A 21,698-nucleotide genomic window follows, 5' to 3' on the forward strand; every position below is an offset into this window, starting at 1 on the left:
TGGTTTTAAACCCAGTCCAGTTTATTGTCATTGTGAACTCCGAGGTATTTATAGTCCTCCGCTACGTCCACCTTCACCCTCTGGATTTCTGGTCTACTTAAAGTCTGCAATTATTTTCTTGGTTTTTGTTGCACCACATGACAAAGGAGTCCACCAAAGCCCGGTACTCTGTCACATCACTGCCAATGATGCATCCAACCACCTCAGTCATCAGAAAACCTCTGTAGATGGCAGGTCTCTGTTCAGTGGCTGAACTCCATAAAGAGATGGATAATACTGGATATAATCAGTAAATGATGCTCAGTTGGTATTAAGGGGACCAAAGTGTGGCAAGAAAATATCCCTACACCATTACACCACCATCAGACTGATCCACTGATACAAGGCAGGATGGATTCATGCCGTTTATGCCAGCTTTCTGCCAAATGTTGCACCAGAAATCCAGACTTATGAAACCAGGCAACCTTTCTCCAAACTTCTATTTTTAACAGGTTTAATATCTCTTCACACCTAAATGAAGGACAGGTGTGTAGGGGGAAAACATCTTTACACAGATAAACTTCACACACTGTCTTGCATAAATTGCATTTTAATCCAATTTAACTTCATTGAGTGAATTAAAGGTCACGAAGGTCAATTTAAGTCCAGGTTTTGTGAGCGTGAGTGAACTGTAGGCTTAGTTTCCTTCTTTTTAGATGGCAGGAGTGGCGCCCAGTGTGTTCTGCTGCTGCTGTAGCCCATCCAGGCTTTAAGGTTTGACAAGCGTTGCTGGAGTGTGGTTCAGAGATGTTCTTCTGGATTGTATTAAGTGGTTATTAATTCAAGCATTCTAGCCATTTTTCTGTCACTCCTGACATCAACAAAGCATTTTCATCGATAGATCTGCTGCTAACCGGACATTTTCTCTTTCTCCGTTTCTCTGGAGAAAGCAGTGTGGGAAGATCCCAGTAGATCAGCAGCTTCTGAAATACTCAGACCAACAACCGTGCCACATTCAAAATCACTTAAATCAGTTTTCTTCCCCATTCTGATGTTGGGCTTGAGCTTCAGCAGCTCATCTTGACCATGTCTACATGCCTAAATGTATTGAACTGCTGTCATGTGATCGCTTGATTAGATTAGTGGAGGTGTATCTAATAAAGTGGACAGTGAGTGTATTTTGTCTTGGTTTTGAAGACAGGACTTCTCACAACATTTAACAAAATTGCAGAAATCATATATTTATTGTCTTAGGTACAAAATCCACCGTCTTAATTTTACAATAAACTCCGAGGAGCAAGAACATCAACAGTGACATCATATGGTATACAAAACTGATTTTCTACTTAAAAATAATCAAACATAAGCAGAAAATCTACTTTTGTGTAATTAAACTGAAACCTAAACTGAAACCAAAGGCGATTTGGGCAGTTAAACAGTGTACTTTTCCTCTCCTTGCCTCTGTGCTTTGTGATAGTGGGTGTAGCTGCCGTACAGCTCGTTGAAGACCTCCCTGACTCCCATCGGCAGTCCTGCCCTCAGAAACTTGATATCCTGCTCCTTGCACAGGTCCAGTATCAGATAGATGCCCTCAGTAAGATGCAGCTTCACGTCTGGTCGCAGAGTAACCTGGAGAGGTCATTTATGAAAGAGGACGAGACAGCAGAGACAATAAGAGATACAAGAAGAATTTATATGAATCTGAGGTCAGACATCATTTGCTCATTTCATAAATCACATCTGTGTTCCAGCGAAATGATGATCCTGTGTACACACATCTCTTCCTCTCTGTTTTGCACTTAACAAGGTCAAATTTGCATAGGAATATGATACCGTATGCTGCAGATTTTATAGTAATAATCAGCAGTTTGCGTCACTGTTGCTCCAAAATGCGCTAAAAATGTAAAAAGTTGTATTTTTAATCCCACGCTGTAGTTTACATATGAAATTCAGTACAGGGTTTTGCCTGGGGGATCAAGTATACGTGGCGTCACACTGCTGCAGAGGATTTTTTAGTTTTCTGAAAATAGGAAGGTCTTACACGTTTCATCTGCACCTGAGTGACAGAAGCAGAGCAACGTGTTCAGCCAACGACGGGTGGAGCTGTCTTACTCTAATAACACGTAAAATAGTCAAACAACAATGATTGTGCTCAGTGGACCCTGCACAACGAGCCAAGTGGATATTCAATATCGTCTGGTTATTCATCTCTGTTACACTACACTGCCACAGACGCACAGGTGTAACACACCATGACCTGATGCTATCAGCGGTGACCGCAGTCTACAGACCTCTGACAATGAGCGAGGAGGTGATGGCTGCTCTGTGCTGCTGACTGTACCTGTTTAACGATTAGATAAAACCTGAGTCACATAATGATAGGCTTCACACATGAAGGAAACAACCCACCATGGGGATTTCTGCAAACAAAGCAGTCAGCAGCACATAGTAACTGCTTTGTGTGCAGAAAAATACGAAACTGAGACAGAAGAGGCAGAAAATGAACATGATAACCAAAGCTATGTAAAGCACTCGTCTATTTCCGCTTTTTATATTTACATTCAGTGTTTACTTATAAAGCACTACTTGTTTTTGCTCGAAAATAATACAATTATATTCAATTTTTTATGGTCCAACAAGCGTAACAGAAAACCCCCAACATGTGTTTATTTTTCAGGTGATGATAGGATAAGATTTCCTGTTCTGTTTTCTGGTCCTTGTTTCAAAATACTAAATTTTTTTTTGGTATTTTCGGCTTCTCGTTTATATGTTTTATTTTACTTCCTGACAGAGTCCAGCTGATGGCTAGGTGTGCGTGTGTGCTCAAACCGGGGATCCTTCATGCATAAGACAAAAGTGTTAACGACTACATGCAGAGCGACAACTGCACAAAACAACCGATGGTTTTGAGATTGCATTTTGGCAAACAAACGGCCTCTTTTGGCCTCAGCACAGGACTGTTTACTGGCAACCAAATCCTGCTCATCATATAACTCTACATAGAAGAAGGGCAAACAAACAGAAACCACAAAGCAGAAAATCACCAAAATCATGCTCCTTGTGACCAGATTTTACGCATTCATACGCATGCAAATATCTGTTTAAACCTAGATCAGTCTACCCTGTGACTGATAAGTTCGAATCGCCCCTTTGCTCATCACGTGAGGTTTGGAGCTTTGCTCAAATCTACAATTCAGCACTTTGCACACCGACGAGTAGTCTCACAGTGGATTGCACATTTGTGCAAATACTGTCTCGATCTTCACTGGTCCTAACCGAGGGGAAACAAAACTGCAGTTCCTCCAGGTGTCACTTGAGGCTTTCTGCAAAAGCGAGTCAATCCCCATAGATTCCCGTATTAAAATGCCTTAACGTTACAGTATTAAAAAGCATATTTACAGGGTGATATGAAATCATAGCTTTCCCACTCATACAAACTCCATGTTTGGTGATTTAATTTAATAAACTGTTGATAAAATGTTGCTTTGCTGCTCCACAGGAGGTTTGCTTCAAAGAGCCACGAGGAGAAGCTCTGACACAGAGGCAGCTAAATTACAAAGAGCACAGAGTCTTTAAACTATTCCCATAAGTCCAATTTTAGGATTATTAGATGATTTACGGAGTACAAAGAATCCCAAATATGACTTCCACGCTATTTCTGTCTGTCTGTCTGCCCGCCGGTTTGCTCATTTTCTTTTTCCCAGTATGCGACTCGACTGGAAACTGCTGAGTCGGGCTGGCGTCATGTTAAATACAGTCTGGCAGCTGAGAGCAGCCGCTCTCAGGAGCCAGACGTGACTCACTGTACTGAGGGAGCTTCACTCCAGCACTCAGAGTTACAGTAATCCTGGACCTGTTCACTGAGATTTGTGAACATCTACAGTTTGGCCAATGGAAATCACCGCTTCTGAGCGTCAGCGCCTCCATCGCTCAGCTCAACGGCTACCAGACAAACTGGGCTGGATCAAAGGATCATCTGAGATCCTGCTGCCTCTTCCATACATCAATGTCTGTGTGTGTGTCACTCACAGCTGTAGAAAATCACAGGGGATGACAGATGGGGAACTGTCTTGGCTTTCTGTAATACTATGAGTGTGTGTGTGTGTGTGTGTGTGTGTGTGTGTGTGTGTGTGTGTGTGTGTGTGTCTGGCATTTCATTGCTCTGTCACCAAATTGTAAAAACCATCAGAAAGAATATGTTTCCAGTACAAATATTAGTAAATCAAGACACAGAGAACATTCATACTGTGTGTGTGTGTGTGTGTGTGTGTGTGTGTGTGTGTGTGTGTGTGTGTGTGTGTACCTTCTGCAGCTCTGTGACGTACTGAGCCACCATGAAGGCTGAGAGCGCGGTGAAGCTCTGAGCGGCTGCAGCAATGTGAGAGTACATCCTCTCTACGAGCCTGGAGCACTGGAAATACACATCACTGTCTGGACCTTCAGAAAACAGAGAAAGGTGTTCATGTTATTCAGATGTTCATATGTGGAATGTAAAGATATTCTTTACTTTACAAGATTCTTATTTTATGTTACCCAAACCAAACTAATGATCAATAGATAAACTGGAGCGTAACACTGCATTGACCGGCCGGATGTTTTCAATGACAGCTGGAGATACAAAGCTGCAAATCCATGATCTGTATATAAAAGATGGACATTAGTAATGGCTCGTGTCACAAGCAAATTGAGCTGTTTTAGCTTCTAGGTGATCTTTTAAGAGCATTGCCTTCTTAGTGTCTTGAAAGCAGATTTGATGATACAGCACTTTATCCTCCATTTTGACTCTAACTGGGGCCATAATTTGCAAAATGAGCACCACGTTGCACTTACAAAACTCAATAATCTCATAATGAAAATGTTTAATGAACAAAAAAACCAAAGAGACATTTGAGAGCACGCCGAAAATGTCGTCAAATTTTGCTAACGTGGCCTGTCGTTTTGGTGGCCGATCGTGCGCCTCTCAATTTTTGCAACTTGCCATATTATGGTTGAAGACACGAGCGTAACAGTGCAGAAGCCCAGAGAGTGACAAATTATACAGAGGATGTTGCAGCGACTTCCTGTGAGCTAACAGCGGTGTAAATAGAAGTGACAGTGCGATGATGTTGCGCACCACACAAAGCGGCCAATCCGGTGGCGTACCCGCACCTTAAACTTGAAAACAAGGTGACAACAAGCCAATCTATGTGCTTTTCTATTCTGTTATTCTGTTCAGCTTCATTCACACAGCTAAAATCATTAAGGGAAACACTTGATCATCAACCTGTGCGCACACTAAAGCCTTTTTTGGGGAGTTGTCTGCCACCAATGCAGGGAAATGGATTCACAATAGTTTATGTTACCTAACTGATCAGGTGTCCCCTTAAAATCTCTGATTAGTATATTGTTGTATCACACTGAAAGAAGCTGGATAGGTACATCCCTAGAAATGTCCAGTTCTTATATACAGTCTGTGCTTCAGCCTTTTTTCCATTTCTTTAATTACACAGTGAAGCATTAATCAATCATACATGTTTATTTCTACAGATACAAGAGCCTGAGGACAATATCATCATGGTGTGATTGCAGCATTAAGACAGCTGAAAATTTAAAGCTAAACCCCAGAGTGCTCATGCAGCACTCTTATTGGTACAGAGAATAGTTCCTATGGTGACTAAGTAGGAGGTTACTGCAAACAGAGGTCTTAAATTTACAGTGGATTTAAAATGAGAAAATGAGCCTGTAACCTTCTCTACTTCTGGGAGGCTACTGCCAGAAGTGTTGAAACATGTGTGGGCATAGCACAAAGTTTGTGTCAGCTCCAGATTACACAACGCAATTTATTATTCTTCAGTAATCTGCAGTGTTATTTTTTGTTGGGAGGACGGTAACAAAACACAAGCCACATCTGTAGTGAACAGTGAACGCTAGTACAGCCCCTTCATCAGAGTAAAGCAGACTGTTTTTCTGGGCCTTGAAGACATGATAACGTTTCCTGTTATGTCTTTCACCTACAACTTTACACTGTGCAGTCCTAACAGCCTGACTGAGCTGGTTTGGCCACATTAGTGAACGATGTTAATGTTACCTGCGTCACCGTCTCCTCTTTGCCGACCTTCCTGCACAATAGAAGCCACTAGACGGTAGAAGACATTTAAGAAGGAGGGAGCTGCGTTTAACATCGCCTGGAAACACACACAAAAAGTAAACAGTCAGTAACATATATCTTAATAGGTCATACTTCTGCCTGATAAAACACTGTTATACTGCAATTGCTGAAAAGCAATAGATCCTGGCAGAAAACTGTAGACTCTTAAATTCCCAGAAGAGTCATTAGATTTATTCTTGAGGATTTGCAACTGACTTTGGATTATGTTACATTCCATTCACACCACTAATGCAGCATTAACATGAATTGTGCTCAACCCGACCTAAACTCATGAATTACTGTCATATGTGTGGTAAAACACTCAAAGGAGGACAAATGTTACATGTTTTTAGGATCTGACAAACACAGAGCAGAGAACTGAATCCAAGACGGTTTAAAAAAAAAATGGACTAAGCAGTCCTGACAGATCCATCTGTTATATCGCTTTCACAGAGTTGTAACAGAGCAGCCATAAACTTACAGCTCGCAAAATGACTGAGGTAAAAGTTGGATTCCCGCGAGAGCTACGCATGCATTTTTGTCTGTACCTTGCTCCCTTCGGGGAGACTGAGGCAGGGAAGGAGAGACGGGAAGAATATAAATGAGGAAGGGATGATGTCACCAGCTCTGGTTGGAGCTCAGCAACGGTTTCCATCGACTTAAACCTGCTCCATGCCAACCTACCCGGCCTGCCAGCTCCCCGACCTCTCCCTGCTGAGCCTCCTCCCTCACACCTCTCTGACATAACCCTCTTTTCTATTTTGTCTTGAAACTTCCCTCATGTATCACGTTCTCCATCTCCGGTTTTATCCTTTAATCTCTTTATCGCTTATCTTTTACTCCTGTCTCTTTCTCACTCTGCTTTCCTTCACTGCCTCCTTTTTCCTCCCCTCTTCCCCCTTCTCTTAGTCGTCTTTTGTCCTTGCAAACATCTGATATCACTTAGCTCGTTCATGGCTGGCTTTATTTAACACAGCTGCCCCATTTCAGCCCGGCTTTGTCGCTGTTACTGAACAACAAACTGTCAACATTTTAGATTCAGAAAAACTGAAAAAATTATCGCATTAACAAAGCCGGAGCAGAATAAAGCGTGTGGGCCGGGATGTAGATGGCTCCATTTCTTCAGGATAAAAAAAAAAAAGTTCATTTTTACGACCTTTTGGGTGCAAAGTGAACACTCCCAGTACAAAGCAGAAAAAGTAGACATCGTGATGTTTTCCATGCAGCTGGTGAGCTGCAATATCCTTTTGTTGAAAGCGGAATTCCTTCGAGGCATCCTGTGAGCTCAGCGGCACCACATACCACATTTTCTTCAAATCAAGGATTCAAACCAGCAGCCTTGACCTACAGAGACCTTCATTATACAAGTGTGTAGGTCTGATTTCATAAGTCGGGGGCAGAGTGCAGGAACAGCTTTTAAAAAGTACCTTTTTAATGTTCTTTAGCTGTACAAAAGCATCTTGTAGAAATTTATTAGAAAATTATCTATGAGAATTAAACTGCTCATTCAGCTTTTTGTAATAATAATGTAAGCGAGCAGCCGCACCCAGCAGCCTGGCTGCGCATTACAGGCAGCAAAGCCAAATAAAAACCTGTTTGGTCAGAATGCATTATGAATGTGGTGACAAGGAGTTTGCAAAGTATTTTAAGGTCTAGATTTACGAGTGAAACTGGGCGGTAGCTGGATGGTTACACAGGATCTTTGCCTGTTTTATGAAGTAGACAATGATGGCAGAGTTCATGTTTGGAGACAGAGCCTGATGGTTCTGAATTTGAGTGACCATTCTAAAAAAAAAAAAGTAGGCGCTACCTTAGGCCATAAGTCTTTGTAGAAGTGTACTGGAAAAACTTCTGGTGCTGAGAATTTATTGTTTGGGAGATGCTGTAGAGCTTCGTGGAATTAAGATATTGAAAGAGGTGAATCCAGAGCCGCAATCTGTTCATCATTTAGTTTCAGTAGATTTATATTGTTAAGAAATTCTGAAATATCAGCGTCGGTGGGATTAATCTGTGATGAGTATAAAGCTTCATAAAAGTCTTTAAAAGATTTATTTATTTGTTGTGGATCATGAGTAATGTTCCCAGTGGAATCCTTTATAGAATGAATAACTGTTTTTTTCACCTAAACGTTGAAATAAAGTCTTATTTGATATCAGAGCGGTGTGACACTTTGATCTTGTTGTCGGTACAGTGCGCCCCAGGGTGGCTGTGGCTACATTGTAGCTTGCCATCACCAGTGTGTGAATGTGTGTGTGAATGGGTGGATGACAGGTTGTGTAAAGCGCTTTGGGGTCCTTAGGGACTAGAAAAGCGCTATACAAATACAGGCCATTTACCATTTACCATAAAGTAGATCAGCAGCGAAGAGTGGCCTCACATCAAGGAGGTCATTCAGTGTTTGGAGTCCAGCTGCAGTTTACATAAACCTTACCTGCTGCTGAGTTATGGCTGAAAAACGATCTGTGTTTCTGCAGTAAATTAATTAACTGCTCATCTTTTTGCATAAAACACCAGGAGCACATAAACTCTTGAGTCAAGGCTAAAAACATCTTGTAACAGGTTAAACTGATCCTGAACTTTGGACACTGAAATCTAATCAGCTCATCTGCAATTCAAAGAGAAAGTTTGTTTGCAATTTGAAAATTCCCTTTAAGACATTCCAGAGAAACTTTCATTACTGTTCGCATGTCTCTGCCCAGGACACCAAGATGTTCCCAAGCCCATCGTGAGATCCTGGGCTCTCCAGTCCCTAACAGATCAGCACAGCGTCAGTATCACTGGTACCAATCCATCCATCCATCTCCTGCGCCATTCTCCCCTCCCCTGACCCAGAGTGAGCACTCCACCCTTTTCCAGCTGACAACTATGGTCTCAGATTGGTGCTTATTCTGGTCCCAGTCACTTCACACTCTGCTGCAAACTGCCTTAATGCACACTGAAGGTTATCACCTGATGAGCCCAGAAGAACCATGTCATCTGCATACAGCAGCGATTTGATCCCAAGGGTGGCAAAGTGGAAACCCTCTGCTGCTTGGCTGCAACTAGAGCTTTGCACAATGTGAACAAAGCTCTTGGCACGCCTGTACAGGAACTGTAGGCAAGTGCAGTTTAAAGAACATACTTTTTCCACATTTCCAAAGCCACTGTCATGTGCATTACAATGTTCAGTGTCTATTTACACGCACAACACCTTGACATGGTCAACTATTTTAGAGCTAAGCAGCAGTGAAACACATTTTATATAATTTAACTGAATAAGTTCTCACTTATTAAAAAGCAATCCCCTATGCCAGACTGGACCCTCTTACACACTGCATGTTTCACACCCCTGCACCACTTCTTTTACCTGTCCCTTCATACCTGAGGATGACACTGGATGATGGCGAACAGCGCCTCGTGAACAGCCAAGAAAGCTGAATGATAGACTGTTGGGGTCATGTGGTCAAGGGGGACTGACTGGAGCGCTCCAAGAATCAAAGTCACATGATGAGGGCTGGTGATTTGCCCCTCCCCCTGTCGAAGCAGTGATGTCATCGACATTATCGTGGGAATGGTAAAGGGAAGGGTCAGCGAGACGTCCTGACTGGATAATCTCACTAAGAACTGTAACACAGAAAGACAAAGACACAGTAAAGGTTCGATAGATGAACACGTACAAACAATGAGAGCAAGAAGCTACAAAAATCCAAGCCTTCCAAACATTAAAGTATTTCCTTCACAACTCATCTTTTTTTTTTTTTTTTTTTAAAGCTTTCTGGATGTAATGAATACCGAAAATACATATTTAACAAAACTGACAACAAAAGGCTGTTTCACAGCAGACATGACTTCCCACAGCAGCACAGGTGTGCCTAACAATATTAACAATGGACCTGTTCATCGTATTTTAAGGTCCCATTAAATCAAGTCAGTGACAATGAGCCAGCATGCAAAGCAACAGAGTCCACATTCACAAAGTACTTGGCTCAGAGTAACTCCCAGAAATGAAATTCCAAGTGTCAATGTTTTCTAAGGACTGAAAGTTTGAACTAAACCCTGCAAAAATAACAGCTATTTACAAATATCTCAAACACCCAGGAAAGCCCTTAAGGTGAAAAACCATTAGGAGTACTGAGGATGATTTTTAAGAGAGCAAAGGCCACGGCCACAGCAACCCCCGCCCACGCCTTCTAGCAAGGACATTACATATTTGCAGTTTGCATTTGTTGACTGATTCATGGTGTCAGCTCATGCAAAAAACACAGTCCACCGAGTAGACAGGTAGAGCTGGAGATGAGGCTGGAGAGATGGATGACCTCATGAACTATTCATGCAGTGAGATTATGATCACGTGGTTATAGGTGACTAACGGTGATTACATAACTGCAGAAACGACTCAGTGCATGCATGCAGGCACGCCTCACTGGTGGGCTCTGGGAATTGGTTTAAGAAGGAGAAATGTTTTCCAAACCCTGGAGTAGTCGTTATTTTGCACTTTTCCATATTACAAGCCTACATTCACACACAGTTACACAGCACTTTATTGTATGACATTAAAAGCTTTCTACCTACCACACACATAATAAATAAAGAATAAATAAAGAATAAATAATATAATTTTAAGATTTCTAAAATACTTGTGTTTCCTATGTTTTTAACTGGTGGTCTAATACATTTGTTAAGCATTGTAATACTGTACTAAATAAATGCAAACAAAAATATAACAATCGGCATGTAAATTAAAGTAGTTTTGTGTATTTCCAAAGAGAAATCGTGACAAGTAACCACCATTAAAGAGCTGAAGAAAAAAAGATTTTAATAAAATTCTGCCTCTTCACTTAAAAGAAGAATTTAATTAGAATATTTTATGCTTTTGAACAGGCTCTCTCTCACATGTATAAAAATACAGACTTGACAGATAACAAAAGCGTGAGTGAGGGGATGTGTGTCTATCAGAGCACTCCGTGTGAGTGGGTGGGGGTCTTGATGAAAAGGCCAAAAGAGCATAAGTGAAAATTACAAAGAAGATGAACAAAAGACTGTGGCTGTCTTTGGGCGCTGGTGGCTGTCAAGCATTAAAAAATTACAGGCATTTTTATTGAATAAAAGAATAAAAAAGGTCCCATGTACTTCCAGCGCATGGTCGCTAAAACCATCACAGATGATGAGCCGGAGATCGGACTGTCGCGTCTCATCATCATGGCCCAGTATCTGCTTGTCTTCACTATAATGTGAATGTTAAACTGATTATTCTTGTTTAATGGCTTTTACCTAAATAATAATAAAAAAAAACCATAAATCCTAAACATGTAAGCAGTCATTTAACTTGTAGTTTGAAGCCAGTTCATTTTCCAGTCACAGTTTCTGACTCTGGCCTCAAAACAAAGCTGGCTTCATTTCGAGGCGTGCCCCACACCCATAACCCCGTTTGTCATCATTCCAGTGATTCCACACCAGGTGTGCAAACTGATTTAACCGTCTCTTTTTGTGAAACAAACAACTGACCAATGACACACAGCATTCCCGCAATAACACAAAAGGTTTTATATTCTTTTAGCTTGGACAGCAGCTCCTCCCGACAGGCAGGCAGGGAAACTACGAGCGTGAAATGCATTTTGTTTCTAAAACACTGTCCTCACTCTCTTCATGGTGATCTGGGACATTTTGGTGGTCTGGCAGAGATTTTAATACCAATTTTAAAAATTACCGCAGTAACCCAAAGTAGGTCGTTAAAATTAGGGGAAAAAATCATAATAATTTTAAACACAGTTCAAACCAGCATGCTATTGAACTGAAAAATGTGCATACATACAGGGGATGCGATTAAACTTTAAATATGATTGGGATTAGACAGAAGGATCAGAAGAAGCACATGTTTTGGAGCATAAACACCATGATGTAATCAACTGATATTCCTGATGGTTTACAGCTTCCACCTCAGCCTCTCTGCAGGTGCAGGTGGGGCCAATAAGAGACCCAGGAAGCATTTGACTTGCACGTCTCAAGAGGAAACCACTTGGGAAACAAAGCTGACGGTAGCTAACACCGAGCGCCGCCAGAGGCAGTCCAGTCGACTGACACAGGCAATGCAGAGAAAAAGGCAGCTGCAGGCAACAGTTAACAAGCCTACCAGAGGTTGCCTACAGTCTCTCTTACTGTCTTTATTGTACATTTAAGGGGCCCCTTTTAAGTACTGTATATATGTGCATGAGTAAAGTGGTGCTTTTGTGTGTGTGTATTCTCACTGCATTAAACTCTGTATGTGTTCGAGTGTGAGTGTTTGGTTTTCTCACCACCACAGCAGATATAATCTGTGGTGCAATGAGCCACAGAGCTCTGGAGCAGGTTTCAGGCAGCTGACAACAGGACAGCAGCTTAATGGTGATTACTGCAGATAGTGCCTCCTGGAGAGCAGCAAACAGATAGAAGAGTTTGAAAAAACAGTTAACACAGAGTATTAAACATTCTTATTCACTGTGGGGAAAAAAATAAACCAAAATCACAACCTCCCATTTGTCAGGTAGATAAAGAGAAAGCCTCTCATCTAAAACATTGTATTAACAACACAGAAAAATCTAAATTGTGCAGATTCTACAGGTTTTAAGATCATGAAATCTGAAATAGGAAAATTCAGTCTCAGCCTCACCCTGCAGTTTCCTGCCCTCAGCTTGCTAATGTCCAGTCCTTCCCTGATCGTCATCAGCAGTAGATTAAATCGACTTGTGGTACTTTTCGCCACCAAGTGGCGCAACAGCTCCTGCACAGCCGGCTCCAGCTCACTGAGGTCAGTTGAAGGCAGCCAGGGAGCTGAAATCAAAGAGATCGAAAGAGATTTTAGCAAGAAAACAGAATCATTAATGTGCTGCATTAATAATAAATCAGTCCATTCAATAACACGATGGATGCAAGCAATGGTTGCTTCACTGAGTGAATGGGTTAAATGCAGAGAGGAATTCCCCCACAGGGAACAATAAAGTACACATAAAATATACTGATCCAAACAGAAATGTTGTCACTAAAACTGACAAAGGCAACAGGGAGACTGGTTTCATAAAAAGGGGTTTATCAGGCTTTCTCTTTTATTATTTTATTACTTTTTGATCTGTGTGATGTCAACCAGAACAGATATTCTTAATTAAATATTCTTAATTGTGTTTGCAAGGAGCAGCCAATCAGAAGAAAGTTGCACCAAGGCCCCAGGATAAGTTGTCGAACTAAGCATCATGTAAAGCTGCTCTAGTGGAGCCCAAGAATCCTCTGCAACAGAATTCAAATTCAAACAACTTGAAATTTAACTAGCTGGGTTGAATCTGACTGTCGTACGTGCGACAGAGAAAAGCTCATTTTCTTTAACAGATGGCATGAAATACTCCCTTAGTTGTATTCCTGTGTCAATGTGTGCGATGTGCAGAGGTAATTACTGAAAGGACAACACTGACTGATTGCACAGGTGAATGAGATGTTTGTTTTTAATATGGTTGCATATACCTGTCAGTAGCCTGTGCACAGTCTGCAGTATCTGAATGTAAAGGTCATCCAGCTCATTTCTTCCCTTCTTCATCCCTCCTTCCTCCTCCGTGTCTTTTCCCTCCACCATCTGCACAGCTTGGTAAAAGGAGGACAGGAAGCGGAGAGAGGAAACCAGGAAGTCCATGGGCCTGGGGGCAGAGCTTATTTCTTTAAGGATCTGCTGGCAGAAGCCCTGATAAAGGCTCATATGAGTGAGCCTGGTGCCACTGTGCTTGTTCTCATCCTCCACTGAGAGTGAGGACAGCTCAGACTGCAGCATGACTGTTACGACATCTACCAGAAAAGCTTGACCGAGGATGCTGGCGGGCTGGTTCACCCCCTCACTGAGAGTTTGGGGCTTTAGGACAAACTCGACAGCTGGTACCAGCGAAGCAGTTATTTTTGCAAGTATTTGGGTTAAAATCTGATCCAGTGCCTTGCTTCTTCCCAAATTGGAGATCATCACTTGGGAGAAAGAAGTCACAGATGCCAGCAAAAGATGAACTGATGACAAGGAAGCCCCTGAACTGGATTCAGCATTTTGTATGCTTGTCACTTCCTCGCTAGTAAGATAGGAAGCAAACTGGTCCAGGTTGAGTCGAACACTACTGTTTCTGATAATTATCAAACTGACTAAGGTCTGTATGAAGACCTGCACCGCTTTGATAAAATCCAACCAATCAGTGCTGCATGTGGCTTGAGCTCTCGCACTACTTCTATGCCACAGGAGAGACGACAAAGCGGCCTGCAGCAAAGTACTACCGTGCATGAGCTTCAGAACACTTTGGAAATTCTTACTCTCTAGGAGATGAGTGAGAACCCCGAGCAGCTTTCCTAGGAACAGAGCATCACCTCCAGATTCTGTCATCCTCTCTGGCTTACAGGAGGTGGAGGTGAGCATAAAGAAAAGCAGGAGGAACACACAGGAGAGATCCTTGGAGCTCAATCCATCTGGATGTAGGATTGTTAAGATTTGAAGTAAGCCTACCAGCTCCCTGCTTTCTGTTTCAGTCAGCAGTACAAAAATCTCTCCAGTTTTAGAGGATGTCAAAATATCCTCAACTATAGTCTCTTTCTTCACCAGCGTGGGCAGAGGCTGACTGGCATCTCTCTGTGAAGAGACTGCCTCTCTTTCCTGAAATGTCAGAAGTGTGGAACAAACCTCGGGTGTATGTGCTGCCCCGAGCACACAGATAATCCTTTGTGTGAGTGACCAAACTGTGGCGGAGAACAGTGAAGGCAACTCAGCAAGCATTGGGCTTTGAAGAAGCTGCGAAGATATGAGGGAGACGGTCAGAGAGTCGGGCGGCAAGTCTTCTGATCCGTCTGTCCGTCTGTTCAGAAATGAGCTGATAAGTACGTCAGCTATGCAGCGCACGTCTTCGCTGCTCAGGTGGCAAAGGATCAAAGGTAAGTTGGTCGTAACAAGATACCAGTGCGCTGCAAAGTAGGAGCTGGTGGTCACGCTGCTGATCTGCCTGTCCCACGCCTGCTCTCCATCCAGACTCACCTCCAGCTCAGATGTAGCTAAAATAAACTGTGCTGACCTTTTTAGAAGCGCTGCGGTGCTGGATTCGCCTAATAACACGTCGTCCAGCAAAATCTTCTTCATCTGCTGTAAAGTGAGGAGCTTGAGCAGCATGCAGCTCATTGGGGTGTAGGAGGGGGACGGACGGTGACAAGCAGGTAAGATGTCACCTGATAAAAGACTCTCTATGTCAGAGATTGGAGAACTAGAAGGAGCTTCATCAGGAGATGCATATTTGTAGCAGTGCATGTGGAAGAGTGTATCCACCTCCACCCAGGTGTATCTGAGCAGGAGAGCTGCCTCCAGGGTCTTCTGCTCCCACAGTGCTCCAGTTTTAGACTCTGAAGGTTTCTCTTTGAGGTTCAGACTTTTTCTGCCTTTCTTTGAGGCCTTCTGAACTGAACTTGTATTTCTATTCTTCTTCTCTGTTGAAACCACACGTAGTAACTCCTTTATCAAGCTCTGAAACCCCTTCATTAGGTCCTGACTCTGCCTCACCAAGGGAACAGGAGAGGCATTGTCTAGAGTCTTCAGATTGAATAAAACAGCATGAAGCAGCTGACTGAGGGGGAGGAGTTTGAGAGAAGCGTCTTTTCTCTCTTGGTCCTCATGTTCTCCATCAGTCTCCATTCGCTCTCCCTCTGTTTTCTCCTTCACCAGGTCAGGCAGTATGTATTTCCTAATGGCCTCCATCACCGATGAACAGATCTCTAAAACTTGGGATGGAGGTGTGTCCAGAAGGCAGGTCCTGAGAGAGGTGGAGATGCTTTCAGGCAGAAGAGGAGGTCGAAGGTCATCCAGAGCAGGCTGGCAGATCACTGACACGAGCTCAGAGAACAGACGAGGCAGCTGACGGAGCTTAGTGTAGGTCTGGAGGAGGCTGCACACCATGAGCTGTTGGCAAGTAAAGTTTCATTAAAACATCCCCATCTGAATATTCATAAATTAAAATGAATAAACTCAATTCTTAAAAAGTTGGTGGTGCTGTATAAAATGTATACTAAAACAGAACACAATGATCTGCAGATTTTATAAACTCACAGAAAAAACACAAAAACATATCAAATGCTTACATTTAGACATTTTCACATGTCATGACAAACATCAGCTTATTAAAACATTAAAAAAGCAAAGAGTTTTAATCTCATAATCTATAATACATAATTTCAAAAATTCAGGGATTTTGGAGAAATCTAACAAAGGCTAACAAATCAACACTGGATGACTGAACTTTGGACCGTCAGTTAGCCATCATTCTGTCATGGAAATAAGGAACACTTCCAGAAATCCAGAAAACTATTTTGTGGTCAAACAAATCCAAATTTGAAATTCTTTCTAGAAAACACGAACACTGCGTCCTCTATACTAAAGAGGAGAAGGGACCATCTGGCTTGTTATCACCGCTCAGTTCGAAAGCCTCCATCTCTGAGAATATGAGTGTGCATTAATGCCTATAGTATTGGCAGCTTGCACATCTTGAAAGGCAGCATAAGGGCTGAAATGTATATACAGGTTTTAGAGAAGCATGACCTATCTAGGTGACATCTGTTTCAGGGAAAGACTTCCTTGTCTTCCTTCCATATTTCAGCAGGTTAATCTGCAATATGCAGTTTAGCAATGCTACAACTTTATTACAGCAGCATGGCTTCATAGGAGAAGAGGGTCCAGGTGCTGAGCTGGCCTGCCTGCCTGCCTGCACTCCACACCTTTCATTAAGGGAAAACATTTGCACATAATGAAATGAAAAATATGACAAAGAAAACCTGGGACTGTTGAGCAGCTAAAATCCAATATGAGGATATACAAAGGTACTTTTTCTCAGTTTAAACAGTTAATATGTTTTCTGTGTTCTATTGTAAATAAAATATGGGGTTATGAGATTTGCAGATCACAGCATCTCAACTTTTAAGAACTGAGTTTGTAATTAAAAACACTGATTTATTGTCCTTTTTTTTTTTAATTTGTAAAATATAAAAGTTAAATGAAGACCTGTCTGGCGCGTTGCACTCGTGCTTCCATGCATTCGGCATTAATCCAGGCTGAAGATAAAAGCTGGTCCAGATCTGGCTCGAGAATCAGATGATTGAGACTCAAAAGCACTTTCAAACAGCGGTACCACGATGGAATGCTGAAAGTCAAGACGGGAAATTTTTCTATCATAAGAAAAGAAAATTATTCTGTAATTTTATTGGAATAAAAATGTTTTGCAGAGAAGTTGTTCTTTACCTCGGCTGGGCCTCGTTGAAGAGCAGTTGTCCCACGGCTCTGTAAAAGTTGAGCTGGACGTCTTTGTGTCGTATCCTGTCTGCGGCCACATTATAAATACCGGTCGACAGCGCCTGGCTTAGCAGGGACTCTACAGCCAGCAGAGCCAGGTTCCAGTTCTCTGGGGAGCTCATGGAAGCTGGAGGTGACTTCTGCTCACCAAGATGAAGATCTAAAGTTGGAACTAATCTGCTTAGAAAGTAGAAACACAGCATCCTCTGCTCCTCCTCATCTTCTACCCTCGCTTTCCCGTACTTTTCCAGAAAAAACTTAAACAACAGACACAAAGCACTGGACTTCACAGGGTAATGTAGTGATGGCTCACAGTAACCCCGGTCGCTCAGTTTGGAAAGTACAGCGTTGACAGGCTTGAAAGGCCCCTTTGTCCCTCTTGAACCACGTTTCCCAGAATCCTCTTTAGGTGGAAGGAGCTCCTCCTTGTACAAGTTCAGGTGCTCAGAGGGGAAGAGTGCCAACTGAAGGATGGAGTCCATCTTCATGCGGATGTCTCTACAAAGCTGTTGACGGAGACGCAGGTGAGCGAGACGCGCTGCAAATTCTCCCGAGGTCAGCAGGTGCCGGAGCAGGACGAAGGGTTGGAGTAGGTGGTTTGTCACCATACTAGAGACTCTGCTAGGATTGGCTTGTTGTCGCTGCACTGACAAATACGATGACAGCACCTGAAGCAACACCTCAAATAGGTTAGCTGAATGGAGGTTTTCCTTCGGCTTGGAAGAGGATTTGTCAACGTCCGACTGTGGCTGATCTACTGAACTGCCATTCAGCATGTCCATCTGGGAAGTCTCCATATTTGTTGCAGGTTCAGTCTGAAGACACTCGGCCATCGATTCATCGTGACTTGTGACAGGCTCCTTCTTTAGGTATTCCATGGGCAACTGCTCCTGCAGCTCACGACAGGCCAGTGAGCAGAGCTTGGCCAGCAGATCAACCATAAGTTCATACTTAGATGTAAAAACAGATGAGAGTGCAGGAGAAGAGAAAATGCACTGACACACGCTCAGTATATAGGACACACACCCCGACAACTTGGAGCCAACGTGTGCGCACTTCTGCAGCTGGTCAAGCAGCTGGAAGCAAAGAGAAAAAGCTGTGAGTAAAACTTCCACTTGTCAAGTTAGTAATTCTGGGACCTTTTAGTATAATTGCGTCTTTATCAATTCATGCTACAACTGTAGTATTAACCCAGAACTGTGCAGGACATGCTCTTACTATCTTCTAATGACACAAGACAGAGTCAGAGGAGATCACATGTGCTGTTATATCACAGACATGATTTCTGATTTAACTGCTGGAGTACCTGTGCCATGTTGAGCTTGAGAGTGATGGTCTTTCCCTGCTTGAGGAAAGACTGGAGCTTCCGGCTGTGAAGCACATCATCAAGGTAGCACCACAGGCCTTCCAAGAAATCCTGGGAAAACTCCACCTTTTTACTGTAGTAGAGTGAGAGGGCATGGGTGCACCAGTCCAACAGCACCTACAGACAGATTTAGGTTAGCTGCTGCTTAATACACGCCAAAAAAGAAATTACCGCGCTACAAACATTCACTAGCTTCCACTTTTACCTGTTCTTTGTTGGGCAGCAGGCACTGTGAGGAGATCCAGGCAAAACGTGCCAGCTTCAGCTTGTTATCCCATGGAGTCTGTGGGCTCTTTAGTTTCAGGTGGATACCCGAGTAGATGGCAGCCATCGCTGCAGCTGCTGATGCAAAAGGTCTGGAAAGACAGGAAGAAGACAAGGAGTGAGCGGTTACACAGAGGAGAAGAAAGAGGAAACCTGGATATTCCTGATAATCATTAGTGATGGTGAAACCAGCTAGCTGGGATTATATAAGACAGACAAGGAAACAGAAAGAGATAAGTAAGGCTTTTCCTGACTCTTATTTTATGCAACAATAATTGGAAGTTTTACTTCATTTTATTTTTATAAATAGATGCTATAGAAGTATGTAACTGTCTGTCAGTTATAAAGTAATATTCAGATCCTGTTTTTTTATATAAAAGGGAAAAAACTATTCCATCCATTTTTTTAGTTTATTAGCATCCTCCAAATAGCTGCGATAAAATGAAAAGAATTACTATACACATGAAGTAGTTTAGTGACAAGCAAATTAAGTTTGGCACAGTGTTTAAACAAGCTGTCTGAAACAGTTAACCACATCATTTTAACTTCAAAGCTTTTTATATGTATTTGTCAATACCCTGAACTTCACCTACTCCTACTTAAATAACAGGAAATAGTGTCAAGAGTGAGGGGATATAGTGTTCTATAGAAGTGGCTGCTTGACTTTATTTTAGCACCAATGCGTGTCTTAGTATTTGTGACATATGTTGTAATGTATATATACACATATATATGTAATGACACTGTGAGTTTTACCTATGAACAAACAGCAAAACAGTTGTGTTAGGCTTCATCTAAATTATCAGACATCAGTTATCCCCATCATTGCAAACTCTCTGTACTCACTAGACTGCTCCCCATCTGTCTAACATCTGGATTACAACCGGATGTGACTACATTCAAGGCGGGGTTTTTTTTCACTTTATTGATCAAACAACTGATTATTTATATCTATTAAACTAATTATGAGCACAAAAAAAGACTGGAAATAAGCTGGCTGGTCTGACGAGTCTCAATTTTCTGCTGTGAACTGCTGTGATCAGCTCTCAATTCAATATGGTCCCCTTTGGGATGTGGTGGAAGACGAGATTCACACAGTGGTGAAGAAATGCACCTGACACATCTGTAGCTGTTGTGTAATACTATTATGTCAACATGGATCAAAATCTCTGAGGAATGTTTTCAAGATGAATCCACGAAGATTTAAGGAAGCTCTCAATGAAAAGGGGATCAAATCCGATATTAGCAAGGTGCTCCTAGTGAAGTGGCCTGAGAGTGTATCGCTTTGCACTATTTATAAGCAGCCCGAGAAGTCTTTACAGCAGTGATAAATTTTTCTTTACCGTTTTAAACAAAAGTCATCAATTCATAATCTAGAACTGATCGTTTTTATGCATTCTGTCGTTTTATATTATAGAGTACTTGTTGTTCCGAGTTTATTTGCCCATCTGTCGGAGTTACTTTAACTTATAAAGTAAAAAAAAAATCATTTATAAGAATGATAAACCAGTAGAAGTCCCATCACAGAAACACACACTGACATGCTTAATGCTAACGGCTAGCTACGCAGCATATATTGATACTAACATGGACTAATCCCGGTGCTGCTAGCCGCCTGCACGCATACAAATCAGCTCAGAACGTCTGATTTACTTGATTATTACCATCGACCCACATCTGACAAATTTAGGTCTTTCAACTTACTGCTTTGGAATCCGCACGTGTCTCCTGTTTTCTGATTTGAACGACCCCTCAACTTTCACCCTGCCGGCCCAGGCACAAGCAATCGAGAGACGATATGAACCTGTCGGCCAACGGAGACTGGAGCTGTGTCCCAATTCAGGGTCTGCACGCTTGAAGTACGCGCACTACGCGTACTACGTACGGTGCGTACTATAAGTACGAGAAGTGCGGAAGTGAGAGGCTTGTGAAATGGGACGGTATACGCTTCGTCGCGCTGTTCAGGTTGCCTAGCAACCATGATACTAACCGCGAGACACCTTACATACAGCATTGTTTGACAGAAATGAAGGAGAAAAATGTTTTGTTGGTCATTCATTTTTGTCATGACATCACTTTGATTAGTTGAGTATCTGAGGCTGAGACCACGGGACTGTAAAACATGATTGTTGGGCTTCATTTCTGTGCTGAACAGTCATTTAAGATTAGTTAGTAAATAACAATTAGTTAATGTTGTTCATGAGACTAAAATCATCTCACTGTGGTAATGTAAATATAATATGGCCAATATTATAGTATTGTCAGATTATTATGATATATATATATATACATATACATATAAATAAAGTACAAAGTATAAAGTACAAAGTTGTTATGAAGTCTGTCACCCTTTTTTTCTTTTTTCCCTTTATTTATTTATCCTTTATTTATCTTCTTATTTCATTGTACTGTATATTGTTACTCTTATTTGCCTTGTATGTCTACTGTACAAACTGAACTGGAATGACTGACTGTTCGCTTTATAATTTCAATAAAGTTTGGAGAAAAAAAACCTCTTCGGCTGCTCCCTTCTGGCAAAATTCTCCACACCCACCGCCGCGCTATGAATTGTGGGATATATGGGACCACGAAGCGTGCACCGGACCACGCTTGATATTTGGGGAAATCGACGGCACATTTTGAGTATGCATTTGAAGTACACTCCGAAT

General features: G+C 42.1%; 1 protein-coding gene across 1 annotated transcript; it reads right to left on the reverse strand.

The window, feature by feature from the left end:
* Positions 1 to 1,204: 1,204 nt before the first annotated feature.
* On the reverse strand, positions 1,205 to 21,038 carry urb2 (URB2 ribosome biogenesis homolog). Its single transcript, XM_004539485.4, has 12 exons — positions 20,734 to 21,038; positions 18,971 to 19,121; positions 18,706 to 18,882; positions 17,349 to 18,475; positions 17,112 to 17,250; positions 13,574 to 16,016; positions 12,732 to 12,892; positions 12,379 to 12,489; positions 9,467 to 9,709; positions 6,047 to 6,143; positions 4,283 to 4,416; positions 1,205 to 1,608 (listed from the first exon to the last, which is right to left on the reverse strand). The coding sequence occupies exons 2-12, from the start codon at positions 19,094 to 19,096 to the stop codon at positions 1,411 to 1,413; spliced, it is 4,956 nt and encodes a 1,651-aa protein (XP_004539542.2). The 5' UTR covers positions 19,097 to 19,121; positions 20,734 to 21,038; the 3' UTR covers positions 1,205 to 1,410.
* Positions 21,039 to 21,698: the final 660 nt, after the last annotated feature.

This window comes from Maylandia zebra, linkage group LG1 (assembly GCF_041146795.1).
Source record: "Maylandia zebra isolate NMK-2024a linkage group LG1, Mzebra_GT3a, whole genome shotgun sequence".
NCBI classification, from domain to species: domain Eukaryota; kingdom Metazoa; phylum Chordata; class Actinopteri; order Cichliformes; family Cichlidae; genus Maylandia; species Maylandia zebra.

Bases quoted from the DNA above. Each gene is read 5' to 3' on its own strand.
- urb2 (XM_004539485.4), bottom strand. From the start codon at position 19,096: ATGGCTGCCATCTACTCGGGTATCCACCTGAAACTAAAGAGCCCACAG. The intron at 18,883-18,970 runs GTAAAAGTGGAA...ATCTGTCTGTAG, and splicing joins TGCTGCCCAACAAAGAACAG to GTGCTGTTGGACTGGTGCAC. The intron at 12,490-12,731 runs GTGAGGCTGAGA...GCTGCTCTCCAG, and splicing joins TGAGGGCAGGAAACTGCAGG to GAGGCACTATCTGCAGTAAT.